The sequence below is a fragment of the Chiloscyllium plagiosum genome, chromosome 2 (genome assembly GCF_004010195.1).
Source record: "Chiloscyllium plagiosum isolate BGI_BamShark_2017 chromosome 2, ASM401019v2, whole genome shotgun sequence".
Classification (NCBI taxonomy): domain Eukaryota; kingdom Metazoa; phylum Chordata; class Chondrichthyes; order Orectolobiformes; family Hemiscylliidae; genus Chiloscyllium; species Chiloscyllium plagiosum.
The window spans coordinates 39452175-39466775 of record NC_057711.1 but is presented as its reverse complement, the minus strand read 5'-3'; the positions used below and the strand labels follow the sequence as shown (position 1 = coordinate 39466775).

General features: G+C 39.1%; 1 protein-coding gene across 2 annotated transcripts in view; it reads right to left on the bottom strand.

Moving 5' to 3' along the window:
* rasgrf2b (Ras protein-specific guanine nucleotide-releasing factor 2b) overlaps positions 1-14601 on the bottom strand; it is a 229148-nt gene that overhangs the window by 81556 nt on the left and 132991 nt on the right. For both annotated transcript variants that reach the window (XM_043708239.1, XM_043708251.1), the window contains exons 13-15: positions 10382-10464; positions 8457-8705; positions 4601-4989 (exon numbers count right to left, since the gene is read on the bottom strand). In XM_043708239.1, the coding sequence (XP_043564174.1) occupies positions 4601-4989; positions 8457-8705; positions 10382-10464 (721 nt within the window). The remainder of the gene's footprint in view (positions 1-4600; positions 4990-8456; positions 8706-10381; positions 10465-14601) is intronic.

Here is a 14601-nt window from a genome sequence, read left to right as displayed (position 1 = left end):
GAGAGACTTTGGAAGAAGATTGTGTCTTGTGGTCAACCTGGTCAAAAGCTGTGGATAAGATGAGGAGGGATAGCTTGCCGTAGGTTAGCATTTGCAACTTTCTGGAACAGTAATTTCAGTTCTGTGACAGGGAAGGAAGCCTGATTCAAGGGATTCAAACATGGACTTCTGAGAAAAGTGACCACAGGTTTGGGAGACAAAAATAGAATATAGTAAGGCAGTAAGACACAGCACATAAACCAGAGTCGTACAGCATGGAAACAGACCCTTCGGTCCAAGTTGTGCTTGCCAAACATTTTTCCAAATTAAACTTATTCCAGTTGCTTGCATTTGGCCCATATTGCTCTAAACCTTCCCTATTCATGTACTTATCCAAATGTCTTTGAAATGTAGAAACTGTACCACTTCCTCGGGTAGTTCATTCCACACACAGTGTAGAAAAGTTGCCCCTCATATTCTTTTTAAAAATTTCTCCTCTTACGTTAAAAATAAGCCCCCTAGTTTGGAATTTGCCCATCCAAGGGAAAAGACTTTTGCTATTCACCCTATGTATGCCCCTCATGATTTTCTAAACCTCCAGAGGGATACCGTTCAACCTCCAACGCTCTAGTGAAAAAACATCCTAGTTTATCCAGCTTATTTTTATAACTCAACCCCTCCATTCCCAGCAACATGCTGGTAAATCTTTTCTGTACCTTCTACAATTTAATAATATCCTTTGTATAGCAGGGCAGCCATAACTGCTCAGAGTACTCCAGAAGAGGCCTCACCAATGTCTTTTATACCCTCCTGCCCTTGTTGTTTTACAAAAATGCCTTACTTCGCATTTATCCAAATTAAACTCCATCTGCCACTTCTCAGCCCATTTAACCCTATGATCAAGATCTCTTTGTAATCTTAGATAACCTTCTTTACTGTCCAATATACCACCAATTTTGTTGTCATCTGCAAACGTACTTACTATGCCTTCAATATTGTCACCCAAATCATTTATTTAAATGACAAACAAAAGTGAACCCAGTACTCATTCCCGTGAAAAGCCACTGGGCACAGGCATGCAGTCCAAAAAACAACCCCCTCATGTCAAGTTAACTTTGTATCCAACTGACAAGTTTGCCCTGAATCCCGTGATCTAACTTTACTAATTAGTCGACCATGTGGAACCTTGTCAAAGGTTTTACTGAAGTCCATATAAACAACATCTACCACTCTGCCCTCATCAATCTTTTTGGTTATTTCCTTAAAAAAACTCAATCAAGTTTGAGAGACATGACTTCCCTTGGATAAACCATGCTGGATATCTCTAATTAGTCCTTGTCTTTCTAAATGCATGTAAATCCAATCTTTCAGAATCAGCTTCAACAACTTATTCACCACTATTGTCAGGCTCATAGATGTATAGTTCTCAGGCTTCTCCTTACAGCCTTTGATTAGATTCCCTACAGAATGGAAGCAGGCCCTTTGGCCCAACATGTCCACATTGACCCTCCAAAGAGTAACCCACCTAGACTATTCCCGTACCCTGTATTTACCCCTGACTAATGTGCAAACTCCACACAGACAGCTGCCCGATGTGGTAATTGAACCCGGGTCCCCTGGCATTATGTGGCAGCAGTGCTAACCACTGAGCCACCATACCACCCCACTTAAATAAAGGCACATTAGCCACCTTCTAATCCTCCAGAACCTCACTCATGATTATAGATGTTACAAATATTTCTACTAGGCACCTCGCATTTTCTTCCGCACCTTCCCACAGTGTCCTGGGATGTACTTGGTAAGCTCCTAGGGATTTATCCAGCTTTATGGTTGCTATAAACTCCAGCGCTTCAAAAAGATGTCAAATTTGAAAACAATAATAAAGATCAAATCTGGAATACCATTCCACCGACTACAAAATAAAATTCTCTTGCTTACATCATAGAAAGATATCTCCCAAGTTGCATGATATGAAGAGTAACAATGTCAGTAATGGTAAGGTCCAGATTCCTTTCAAACATCAAAGCAAATAAAAAAAAAGACATTTGTTCTATTATTATGTTGTAAAAATTAGCTAGCATCCTAGATATGGTACCTGAATGACAGGGGCAATAAATGACTGTGAAGTTAGTCAGTGAATTAATCTCTTAAGTGGTTTATTTAACTTCTTAAATCTAAAATGTAACTAATTTTTGACAATAGTTACGTTGATATATCACTGTTTTTCACATTGTTACTTATTAGCACCAAGTTTCCCTCCCTCTAAAAGCTTTGAACCAGCATTGTAATACTATGAGGATTACCTTAAATTTTGGAACCAATTGGACAGAATGTTCAAAAATATTTTCTAACAAACCTGTTCATAGATAGTACAACAAACTTCAGGAGCAGCTGGGATTTGAACTCAGACCTCCTGGCCTATAGTTTGGAATACTACCACTGCACCACAAGAACCCTCAGAATGTTATTTTTTATTTAACTTATTTTAATAGTCAACCTGTTCAGAGATGTTATTACACCCGTCTGGAGCAGGTGGGACTTGAACCTGTGCCTCTGAATCTAGAGTAGGGACATTACCACTGCATCATAAGAGCCCTAAGAATATTAAAAGATAACAAAAAACTGAAGTTTTAATCATAAATAAATGATAAATGAGTTAAAGCACCAAAATCTAGCAGCGGGCCTCTCTTATTTTCTTTTCACTTTACTAGCAATTATCCATTGACCTCTGACTAGCCTTCAACTACCTCCAGCATAAAGTTAATGAAAATCAATGGAAACAATACAAATATAGGTTATACATTGCTAAAATGAAGCTAGTTAAAATGTACTGAAAATGAGAATTGTAAAATTATCCTAAATATTTCCTGAGTGATTGTAAGAAAATTCTGCCAGTCAGTTGTTGTTAATTAATGCTACTGGATTTCTCCATTATCAGTTAGGTCACAAAATGATAGACCTTACTGGAAAGGAGTATTCTTTCTCAACATGATATGTCATGACTGTCTTAGTCTTGAACACCTCCACATTCCCAATTATGTTAAATGGTAAACTGTCTCTAAGGTCTATGGATAACCTCTCAAGTCTGTTTGTCAGATAACTCCATCAAAAATAGTTATTTGGTACTGCATAACTTTAGTATTGCTGAAAAGAAGACATGTTGTCAAAGCTTTTTGCCTTGCACACATCTTGACAATTTGCAAGAAATACTATCATAAAGGGGACATAACATTAATACAATATGAGAGGCGAGGGAAGATTCACTTTGATACACTCTGATTGGTAGAGTGGAATCCCTCCCAATTATACCAAAAATGTTGTTTTCCATTTCCATTGGCATTTCTTATGAATTCTTATAAAACCAAAAAAGCTTTTACACAACATATCCTTTTTCAGCAATACTTAGATGCAGGGCAGCACAGTGGCTCAGTGGTTAGCACTGCTGCCTCACAGTGCCAGGGATCTGCATTCAATCCTAACCTTGGGTGACTGTTTGTGTGGAGTTAGCACATTCTCCCTGTGTCTTCATGTGTTTCCGATGAGTACTCCAGTTTCCTCTCACAGTCCAAAGATATGTGAGTTGGGTGGTTTGGCCATGCTAAATTACCCAACGTTCATGGATGTGTAGGTTAGCTGTCTTATCTACAGGTCCTGTAGGGTAAGGGTATGGGTCTGGCCAGGTTGCTCAGTGTGAACTTGTTGGGCTGAATGGCCTATTTCCAAACTGCGGGGATTCTATGATAGCCAGGTAGTGTTGGGACATTGCTTATTGATTATACCAGTCTTATTAGGAAGACTCAATCTTTATCAAGTATACTGAGTCTACATCCCATATAACTGGAAGAATGACAGGTCACTTGGAGTCTTGAAAAGAGTCTCAAAATAAGGAGTCAGCCATACTTGAGAGGGGAGAACTTTCTTTACTCAAGGAGTTGCGAATCTTGGAAATTTACAACAACGCTTCCTCTGAGCTGTGGAAGCCAATGCTATGCATGGTCTTTGGAGGTTCATGCAGCAGCGAGAAAAGTTAGAGGGAATGTAGTTCCCAACCCCAGAGTACTATAGATATTCTGTTATTGAGCTTTTTATTTCCAGGCAACGATCAGTACGTTTTTGGTATGAAGGGAATTATCAAGTAGGAAAGCAAAACTGAAATAAAAATATGATCTGTGATTATTGAATAGCACAGCAGACTCGAAGATTCAAGAACCTCCTCTTCCTCCTAATTCTTACATTCAATGGATGTTTGATTATTTCAGTTGAATCAGTTGGATGGGAGAGGAAAGGCCATCACCTTTCTTAGGTGCACCCCCTGTAAGGCTTAACCTTGTACATGGAGATACAAGCCATCCCCTGTGCTAATCAAAGTGGTTTATATTACGTAAATGAAGAGCTAAGTAGGGAAATATATTTTTTCTTTAAAAATTGAACTTAACCCATTTACTAACCTCTCTCTTTTGGAACTACAAAGGCAACGACAAAATCTATAATCAGGAGAATAAACTTTGGCAAGTAACCTCAAAGGATATGAAATTAGAAGAGAAATGTTGCAGAAAAAGTAGGCAAACATAGAAAAGGGTCCAAATCTCACAACAATAAGTAAGTGAAGAATTTTCTGTACCTCTCCTGATGCTTCTTCTTAACTTGCTGCATATGTCAATGCGGGGATGCTCTGAATTTTCCTCTGTGGACAGAGGGCACTGATCTAGGGACGAGGAACCTTTGCTCAGATCCAGTGGGGTTTTGCTTGCTAGGGGAGGTGGAGAGGTAGCTGGGCTATAAGCAAAAGTAGAAGTACTAGATATGGAGGATGCGGAAAGATCAAGGACTCCTATTCTAGAATTCACAGGGGAGCTGAGTGAAAGTTTCCGAGTTCTGACAGGAGAAGATGTCCGAGAAAGAGACAGCGGAGGTGGCGAAGAAAATTTTCGACACAATCTTGGAGACTTTCCGTCATTCATGTGCTCAGATCTGTTGCTTTGGTTAGTTGCAAAAAACAGTTCCAGTGACCTACAAATGAAAAGGGAATGGATTGAATTGGACAATTGAAGCAAATCAATAGCTATAGGAATCCAGGATTATGTCTCACCATACAAATGCTAACAATTAAATGTCACCGTAAACAATTGAGATAAGTCACACATAAACCACTTGGTAGATTATTCTGGACTTGCTGATTGGCTTAATATACAACATTCAGGTAAACCAATAGTTAGCAACTTCTAATATTGCATCTCCTAATTAAATTTACTAGCTCTAAATGACATAATAGAAAGTGAGAGCTCATTCAGCACTGTATCATCTGTGTGGCGTGAGCCTGAATGTAGAGCAAGCTTATACTCTGTAATTTCTTTCTAAATGTAAATTAATTTTTGGAACTTTCAGGACCAATTGAATCATAATATTCTATGCAAGGGTTCCACCATTTGAACAAAGCATTAGAAAATTACCTGATTGGGAATGGGAGGTTGGATTTTGTCAACTCATCAGGTCATGTAGGTTGATGGGAACAACGATAGGAATGTAGTTATTTCTCAAGCACCACCTTTACAGTATATTTTAGTCTTTCCAATGGGGAAAACATTGGTTGCTCAGACCCAGCACAGTAAATACAAATGCAGAAGATGATGTGTGAGAGAGTGATGGAGCACACAGCTCTAGAATCCCTTGTTTGGTGCTTAATGAAGTGAAGACAAGGTATGTGTTGGAGAGCTTCTGTGTTTCTCAGTCCAGGTTCCCTTCCTCAAAAAGGTAGTTTAGCTGTAAATCTTGAATCAGCTGACAGCCAACCTCAAATTGCATGGGCTACTCAAATGATATGCATCAAATATTAAAACTTTCAAACAGCCTTATAGCACCGTCTGTTAAAATCACTCCTCCCCCAAAAGATGCACATTATCCTTGAAAATTATAATTCAAGGCTTGATTGCAGTCAAAGTTTCAAAGGATTTCAATTGTAAACTTTGGAACAAATCCAGTTGCATGATGTGTATCACTTAGAAGTGCTGATGAATGGAGTATGACTTTGACAATATCTTACATTTATATGTTCCTTTGAAATATAAAACACCAAAACACACTTCACAGGAGCATTGTTAAACAAATTACGATACCAGGAAATTTTAGGTCAGATAACCAAAAGCTAGATTGAAAAGGAACAGATTTCCTTTATTAAGGAAGGAAAGTGAGGTAAAGAGGCAAAGAGTTTTATTTAAAAAAAAACTTCATTCAAGGGATGGTGGGTAGTCTCTAGTCATGTCTGAATACACTGCCAATTCCAATTGTCCTTGGAAGGTGGTGGTGAGCTATCTTACTGAACTGCTGCAGTACCTGGTGTGTAAGTAAATCCATAGTGTTATTCGGAAGGGAAGAGTAGTGAGTGCATTCCAGAGCTTGAGCCCTAGATAGCTGAAGACCATAGTGCAGAAATGTAAATATGAATTTGATTCATGGGGAGAAATATAGTGAAAGGGTTAATATTCAAATAGCATAACATTTAATCCTATATTAGAAACCTCCTGGAACATATACAATCGCTCCCAGATGCAACCACACTGTAATCACTCACGTTATTCAAGAAGCTGGAATTAAAGGAGAACAGATATCTCAGAGGATTCTCTGGCAGAATCTACACAGGTAGGGAGGGGTGAGGCCAGGGAGGGATTTGAAAACAAGGATAAGAATTTTCAAATCAAAGCATTGCTTGACCGGGAGCCAAATCCATTTCTTTTTACACCGAGTAAAGCATAATTGTGATGGTTCCCAATCACATGAGAGTTACAGAGAAACAGACACTTGCCAAAGAGTACTGCATTCAGGTGGAATGAATTTTGACAGTGGAAAAGCTCCATTCAGATTACATAAAAATATAGAAAATATGAGGTGTAGGTCACTCGACATTCCAAGCCTGCTTCATTCCTATGGGACCTTGCAGTTCTGCAGAATTCTCGCAATGAGTTTCTGTACTACCTGTTCCTCTGTACTAATAGTAACAATGATTATGCTGTTTCTCTCATTTAATAAGAGCATCTTGCCTGATCTAGAAGACATGAAAATAGTTTAAACAATATCTCAAAAATAAAATAATTACTCCATAACTTTCTTTTAAATATGAAGGGCATTTAAAAATATTTCTGCTTATCTCTTAATTTGAGGCTTTAAGTAGATTCTTTTTTGATATATGGCTAAATGGTTGGAAATGCTGCTGGATGGGACATCATCCCAAATATAAAAGTGAAACAGGTCAGCTGAAAGCAAAAATCAAATGCTGGAGATGCTGGAAATCTGAAGTAAAATAGTAAGTATTGGGCAAGTCCTTGACCTGAAATGGTAGCTCTGGTCTCTCTCCAGACTTGTTGAGTATTTCCAGCAAATTCCATTGTTATTATAGATCAACCAATGACCTTTAGTACGTGCAACATAGTTGTTTAGTAAAACACATCTCAAAATAGGTTACTGGGATCTTGAACTTTCAATTGCCTCTGTGTTGGCAATACTGCTCTACAGAAAATTCACTTCATGTATTCTGACTGTCCTGAGAGCAATGACCTTGGCTCAACCATGTTCCACTGTTTTATCAATAACTATCCCTCTTCATATTGAAGCTGTTTGCACAGGTTCAGCTTTGTGTGGAACTTATACAATTTGAAGCAACCCATAACTGCTTCAAGCAGGTAACATTTAAAAAAAACCACAAAAGTGGCAGGTAATATTCTAAGTAACTCCAACTTAAACAAGAGAAAACCCAGTCAACTACCCTGACCTTCAACAACAACACTGCCACTGGGTTCCCCTTAACCAATTTCCTGGGAGTTACCATTGACCAGAAGCTAAAATGGATTAACCATGTCAATGCTTTGGCTACAAGAGCAAGGAAGCATGGGTCTTTCATGATGAATGGCTCACTTCATGATTCCTCAGAACTTCTCTGACTATCATTTACCAAGCTCCTGATCATAATATGACAATACTTACCACTTGCCTGAATAGGTGCAGCCGTAACACTCAGGAAGCTCACCACCATCTAGGGAAGAAAGGTTCAATTGCTAAGCATCACTATAACTGAACTCCGTATCTACTCCCTCCATCATGAATTTATTGTGGCTCCAGTCTGTTCAATTTACATGATGTGTTTCAGCAACTCACAGTCACTTTGACAATACCACTAACATTAAAAGAAATGCTGTGTGAATAGTATCACCTACAACTTTCTCTCCAAGTCTTACATCATCTTGGACTTGTATCACTATTTTTTAAATCATTATTTAATATTTACTATCCTGAAGCTCCCTACCTAACATTATTATTGGAGCCCTATCACAAGAAAGACTGCAGCAGTTCAGGAAAGCCCACCATCATCACCTGTTTAGAACAATTATGCTTGGACAATACAAAATGGCTGTGAACATCCTACAAGCAAAGTTTAAAAGTGACCTAAATTCTTATCAAATTCAACATCCCTCTAAATCAGGCCCTACCTGACAGGGATGGAGGTGAAAGGTCTTTTGTAGATGTCTGTCAGCTTTTCCAAGACAACCAGTGCAGTTGTGAATATTCGGTAGGTGTGCAAAAAGGTATTGAGGAAGTCAATGCTAAGAAAGCGCAGATCAGTCAGTCTCTCCAGCAGCCTGTCTACACTGGCATAGCGGATCTGTGGAACTTTACAGGAGTTCAGTGTCTTGCTGAAGCAGATATCCATATCATCACTATGGAGTCGGATATCAGATCTGAGGAAAATAATAATTTTTTAGTTAATTTCACAAACCCTTCTGAATGTTATTTCATTAAGCATATTAATGCAAGGGAGCTATAGATTGCAGACTCAAGGCTGAATTGGAATTGATCATCCGAATACTCTGCAATCTCATCCTTAATAACGGACACTAAAATCTTACAATGACTGAGGCCTGGCTAACTGCCGTATAATTTCCCTTCTTCTGCCTCCCTCCTTTCTTAAACATTTTCCAGTCATTTGGCATCTTCCCTGACTCGAGTAATTCTGAAACATTGCTACTAATGCCTCCACAATCTATTTCATTCAGAATTCTGGGATGTATTCCATCTGGTCTGGGTGAGGTGTCCACCTCCAGACCTTTCAGCTTCCTCTGCATCTTCTCCTTAATGATGGCCACTACACTCTCTCTGCCTTCTGACTCTCGAAGTTCAAGTATGCTGGTTTCCACCATGAAAAGTGATACAACGTTCCTATTTAGTTCTTCACCATTTCTTTCCTTCTTTATCTTCACTAGTGCTCCCCATCCCAACCTTTCCTGAATCTAGACTTGTCTAAAGTCGGTCACATATCAATTTTCTCTGCATAAATGAGCTGAAATGTTTTGCTCTCCACAATTTCTGTGGAAATTTCTCCAGCATTCACAGTTTATATCACATTCTATCTACCTTGTTTGTTTAAAGTCAAGACTAACTGCAAGCAAGAGTCCTGTAAGAAAAGAAGTATTAAGTTAGTTATTCTATGATTTGGCACGGTCTGCAGGGAAAGCTCTCACAAAATTGCATTGTGGATACATGCCCAGCATAAAGAGGCCCATCATTTGGAATTGAGATCAGGAGAAATGACTTCACTTGACAGGTTGTGAATCCTTGTCAGAACAGGAGGCCATTCAATCCCTCAAGCCTGCTCCACCATTCAATGACATCATGCCTGATCTGTGGCCCAATTCCTTATATCTGTCTTTTGCTTAACAGAAAAATCATCTGTCTCTGATTTAAAATTAACAATTGATCTAGCACCCACTAACATTTGTGGAAGAGTGTTCCAAGGGTCTACCACCCTTTGTGTGTAGACATGCTTCCTAATGTCTCTGCTGAATGGTCTGGCCCTAATCTTTAAGACTTTGCCCACTAGTGCTGGAATCCCCAACCAGTGGAAATAGTTTATCTGCCCTATTTTTGTTTTACTGTTAATGTCATGAAGAGTTTGATCAGATTAGCTCTTACCCTTCTACAATCTAGAAAAAACAAGCCTAATTTGTATAATCTCATAATTTAAATCCTGAGGTCCAGGCATCATTCTTGTAAACCTGTATAATTGCTCCCTCTAAGGCCAATATATCCGTCCTAAGACATGGTACCCAGATCTGCTCACAGTACTCCATGTGGGTCTAACAAAGCATTCTGTACCTCAAAGGGTCAGGGATGCTCCATCATAGAATACATTTAAGTTTGAAATAGAAAGTTTTTTAAACTCTTGGGGAATCAAGCAAAAATAGGAGTATGTGGGAAAGTAGAATTGAGGCAGTAGATTGTACTGAATGGTACCGCAGGCTCAGGGAGCCCAATGGTCTACTTCTGTTCCTTTTGCTTTGTGATTTCCTTTAATTCACCCCCATTAAGATCCATTCATTGTGAGAATCAGCCATTGGACAATTTGAACGAAACTTACCTAATCATATGAGGCACAGTAACTTTTGAATATTCCTCAAACACACTGGTCATTAAACCATTGCACCGTATGTTGTCTATACACTGCAAAAATACACAAACACCAGAGAATTAGAAATAAAATGACATTTTCCAGGCTTTCAGAAGAAAAATGCAGATTACAAAATTAATAATGCTGTTCTAACCCTTTGAGGGCTACAGTTGTGTCATGAACACTATCACCAAGGTTTTTTTTAAACTTACTTTTATTTTCTACCCTGTAGGATTGAATATTTGGATGAACCTAAACACATTCAGAGCATGCGAGAAGTTACAAGGAACAGCTCCATAAGCTCCAAAGAAACAAACACCCTCCAGAACACTAGGGATACATAACTGAATGTGGCACCACCATGGAAATAGATGCCATAGACATATCTGTCCCTACAGAGATCATTAGAAGAAGAGAAGCCTTAGTAGGTGATAGTCCATTAAAATGCTATTATGAGTCAGGATAATTACAAATAATAACTTGCATTTATATAGCATCTTTAACTTGTTCAGAAGCAGTTTGCAATGGGCTCTATGTAGGTTAAGATATAAAATCCTTGAAAAACTGACAAGGCAAAAATGGCAAAAGCCAAAATGGGTGCTGATCACTCGTATGTCGTAAATTCCTAATTTTGCAATGCATCACTTCGTCCTTGCACATTATTAAATAGCCAGATTAATGAATCTTGTGGAATTATTACCTGACCTATGATTCGGTCTTTGCACATGAAAATCCACTGCACTTGCCAAAATTCCTCATTTCAAACTGGGTTCATATAATACAAGATAATTCAATTATTCCAAAAAAGGATAATTAAACAATGTTATCCTTTCATCCGCATTTTCCACTAAGCCTAACAAAGGAAACGGTAACACTGTGGTTACGTTACTCAACTAATGCTCTAAATGAGCTCAAATCATACCATGGCAGCGGGGGGGACTTAAATTAAGTTAATAAATCTGGAATAAAAAAATGCTAGTCTCAGTAATGATGATCATGAATGCACTGGCAAGGAAACTCTGAACTAAGTACCATCAGCTGCGTACGTAAACCTCCAGTATGTTGAGTGCTACTTGCAGGACACAGAAAGTACTCAGGAGGAGTCCTTCAACATTTAATACCATAGTAGCACCACAATGAACTGAGCTGGCCATGTCCTGAAGTGGATATCTACCAGTCAGTCTGTGGTAAGTGGTGAGAGAACCAGAGGGATAAACCTGCTTGACTTTTTACCAATCTACGTGCTAGGCATCCATGATAGTACTGGGCCACCACACAGATTTTGCTGCTGTTAAGTTCTTTCTTCATGTGGAATACACCCTCCATCTTGTTCTCTAGTACCATTTTGAATGGAATAGACTTAGAACAGATCTAGCAATTCAAAACTGGGATCCAAAACTGAGGCACGATAGGCTATCAGGAGCTGTGGAATTGCAATCCACAGCAGTCTGTAACCTCATGATAAAGCCTATCCTTCACTCTAACATTATACTAGGAAATCAACCCTGGTTTAGAGCACACAAAGCATATTTAAAAATGAGATGTCAACCAGTTAAAACTACGACACAGGACTACACACATTCCAACGAACAGAAGCAGAATGCGATAGACAGTGTCACAACTATTGGATCAGATCAAATCTCTGCAGTTGTGCCACAGCAAGTCATGAGCCACTTGGTAAGCAAATAAGCAAATTATTGGTCAAAGAGGTTTCACAATGCTCCCCATTCTGAATGAATGGGGGAGCACAGCACATCAGTCCAAGGGACGAGGCTAAAGCTTTGAAATAAGGCTAAGTGGACCACCCATCCCAACCTCCTTCTGATGTCCATTTGATTATCTCTGTGATTTCAAGAAACAGGTGAAGACATTGGACATCATAAAGGTTATGGGGCCTGACAACATTCAATAAGTAATATAGAAGGCATTTGTCCAGACCCTACTGTGCTACTGGCCAAGTTTCTCCAGCACGGATTCAGCACTAACATCTACTAGGTATATTTTGTGCACAAAATATGCACAGGACAAATTGTGCATATTTTGTGCCGGACAAATTGTAAAATGTAAGCTCCTACTAACTGAATCAGGATTAAAATGAAATAGGTGGGTGAGATATGCAAATGCCATTCAACCTGGGGGCATGAATAGTTCAGACAAAAGGCAAAATGCTTTTTATTTCAGTAAGTTGTCAGGCTGTTTTCCCCCCAGAGATAAATAAGATCATGGGTCAGTGATGAAAAAGCTCGGAGGCTGTGGAATATTTAGCAGGAAGCCCAAGGCTCCCAAATCAGGGTGAACCCAGCAACAACCTGACTTCAAAGCTATATATGGATTCAAAGCTAGACCTGGATTGTCCAGGTCTATTTCAATATATAAGTTCAGTTGCATCACACTGTAGACTTTTGCTATAAATTCTGTGTTTTACGATCTTATACTCCACAACCACCTGATGAAGGAACAGTGCTCCGAAAGCTAGTTCTTCCATGTAAACCTGTTGGACTATAACTTGGTGTTGTGTGATTTTTAACTTGGTGCACCAAAGTTCAACACCGGCACCTCCAATATCATTTAAAATTCTGACAGAGTTTAACAAGATGCTCCCCTGCTGGGGCCAGTATGGAGGGGAGGTGCTGGTCAAGACCAGGGGACACAGTCTCAGATAAGAGGCAGGCATTTGGGACTGTGATGAAGAGGAATATTTTTCACTCGGGGGTGGTGAATCTTTGGAATTTCAAACCCCAGAGGGGTGCGAAAGTCCAATCATTAAGTATCTTAAAGCCAGAGGTAGATTTGTGGATGCTTATATCAAGAGATATGGGATAATGCGGGAAAAAGGAATTGAGGTAGAGATCAGCCATGATCGATGGATCTTAATGAGACTGGCAGGTTTGAGTTACAGAAGAGGCTGGTTAGTCTCGGATTGTTTTCCCCCTGCAGTGTAGGAGGCTGAGGGGTGACCTTGTAGAGGTTTATAATATCATGAGGGGCATAGATAAGATGAATTGCCATCACTTTGTGCAGGAGGTTGGCCGGAGTGGGGGGAGAATGGTGGTTTTGGGTGGGGTGTTGTGGGAGTCCAAACCCAGACAGCAGAGTCTTAAGGTGAGACAGGAAAGATTCAAAAAGGACCTGAGGGTCAACGTTTGCAAGCAGAGAGTGGGTATATGGAATGAGCTACCAGAAGTAGTGGTAGAGGTGGGTACGATTACAATATTTAAAAGACATTTGGACATGTACATGGATAGAAATGTGTTATGACACGAGGTAAACTCTCCTGCTTAATTTAAAACCAGCAACACAGAAAATAATTATCCCGTGCAGTAATCTGTAGGAATTCGAGTGGCCAAGAACTAAGAAAAGTAAAAACTAACAACTTTATTTCTTAATGTATAACAGAGAATAATTAACTACCCACTATTTACAATTTCTTTCTCAAACCTATCTTTTACCTTCCCTTCTATAATAGTGGTCTGATAAAACTCTCAATTAAGATTTACAAAACAACACTTCTTATCTCAAAGCCAGGCAGCTATAGGTTATCTTTTGATCTTCGTGTGTCTTCTTTTCTCCTTGTCAGGAATTTCTGCATCACAGGTTACTGATCGAAAAGGGACTTTTAAAGAGAGATTTTTTTTCAAGCAGTCTGTTACATGCTAGGACCTGGCAGTTCTCCTCTCAACTGTTCAAATTTCCCTGACCTCATACCCCAGAGCATTGGATTGTGTTATTGGCTTTTAAGATTGACAATATACTTGGTTGGAATTTGGTATTTCTTCACAGTACACTTTAAGCTGATTGGCCAAATTTGAATTTGTATTTTTGTCTCATAGCAACTTGGATTGTTCTGAGTTCGGTTTGTTCTGAATCAAATGTGACTTTGTAGATTCTCCAGCACTCTGCGTACTTGCCAAGTCCTTCACTCTCTTAAAGGTACACCCACATCTTCATAATACCTCAGCTAAACTCGATCAGTTAAATCTGCGATAACGCGTCTGTGATTACATTCTTCTGACCTGCAACTTGTATGATTTTTAAATTAAAAGTCTGTAACATAAGACTCCAATGAAATAGCTCATATTCTTATCTTTAAAACATTCTAAGAATAGACAATAGATAATAGACAATAGGTGCAGGAGTAGGCCATTCTGCCCTTCGAGTCTGCACCGCCATTCAATATGATCATGGCTGAT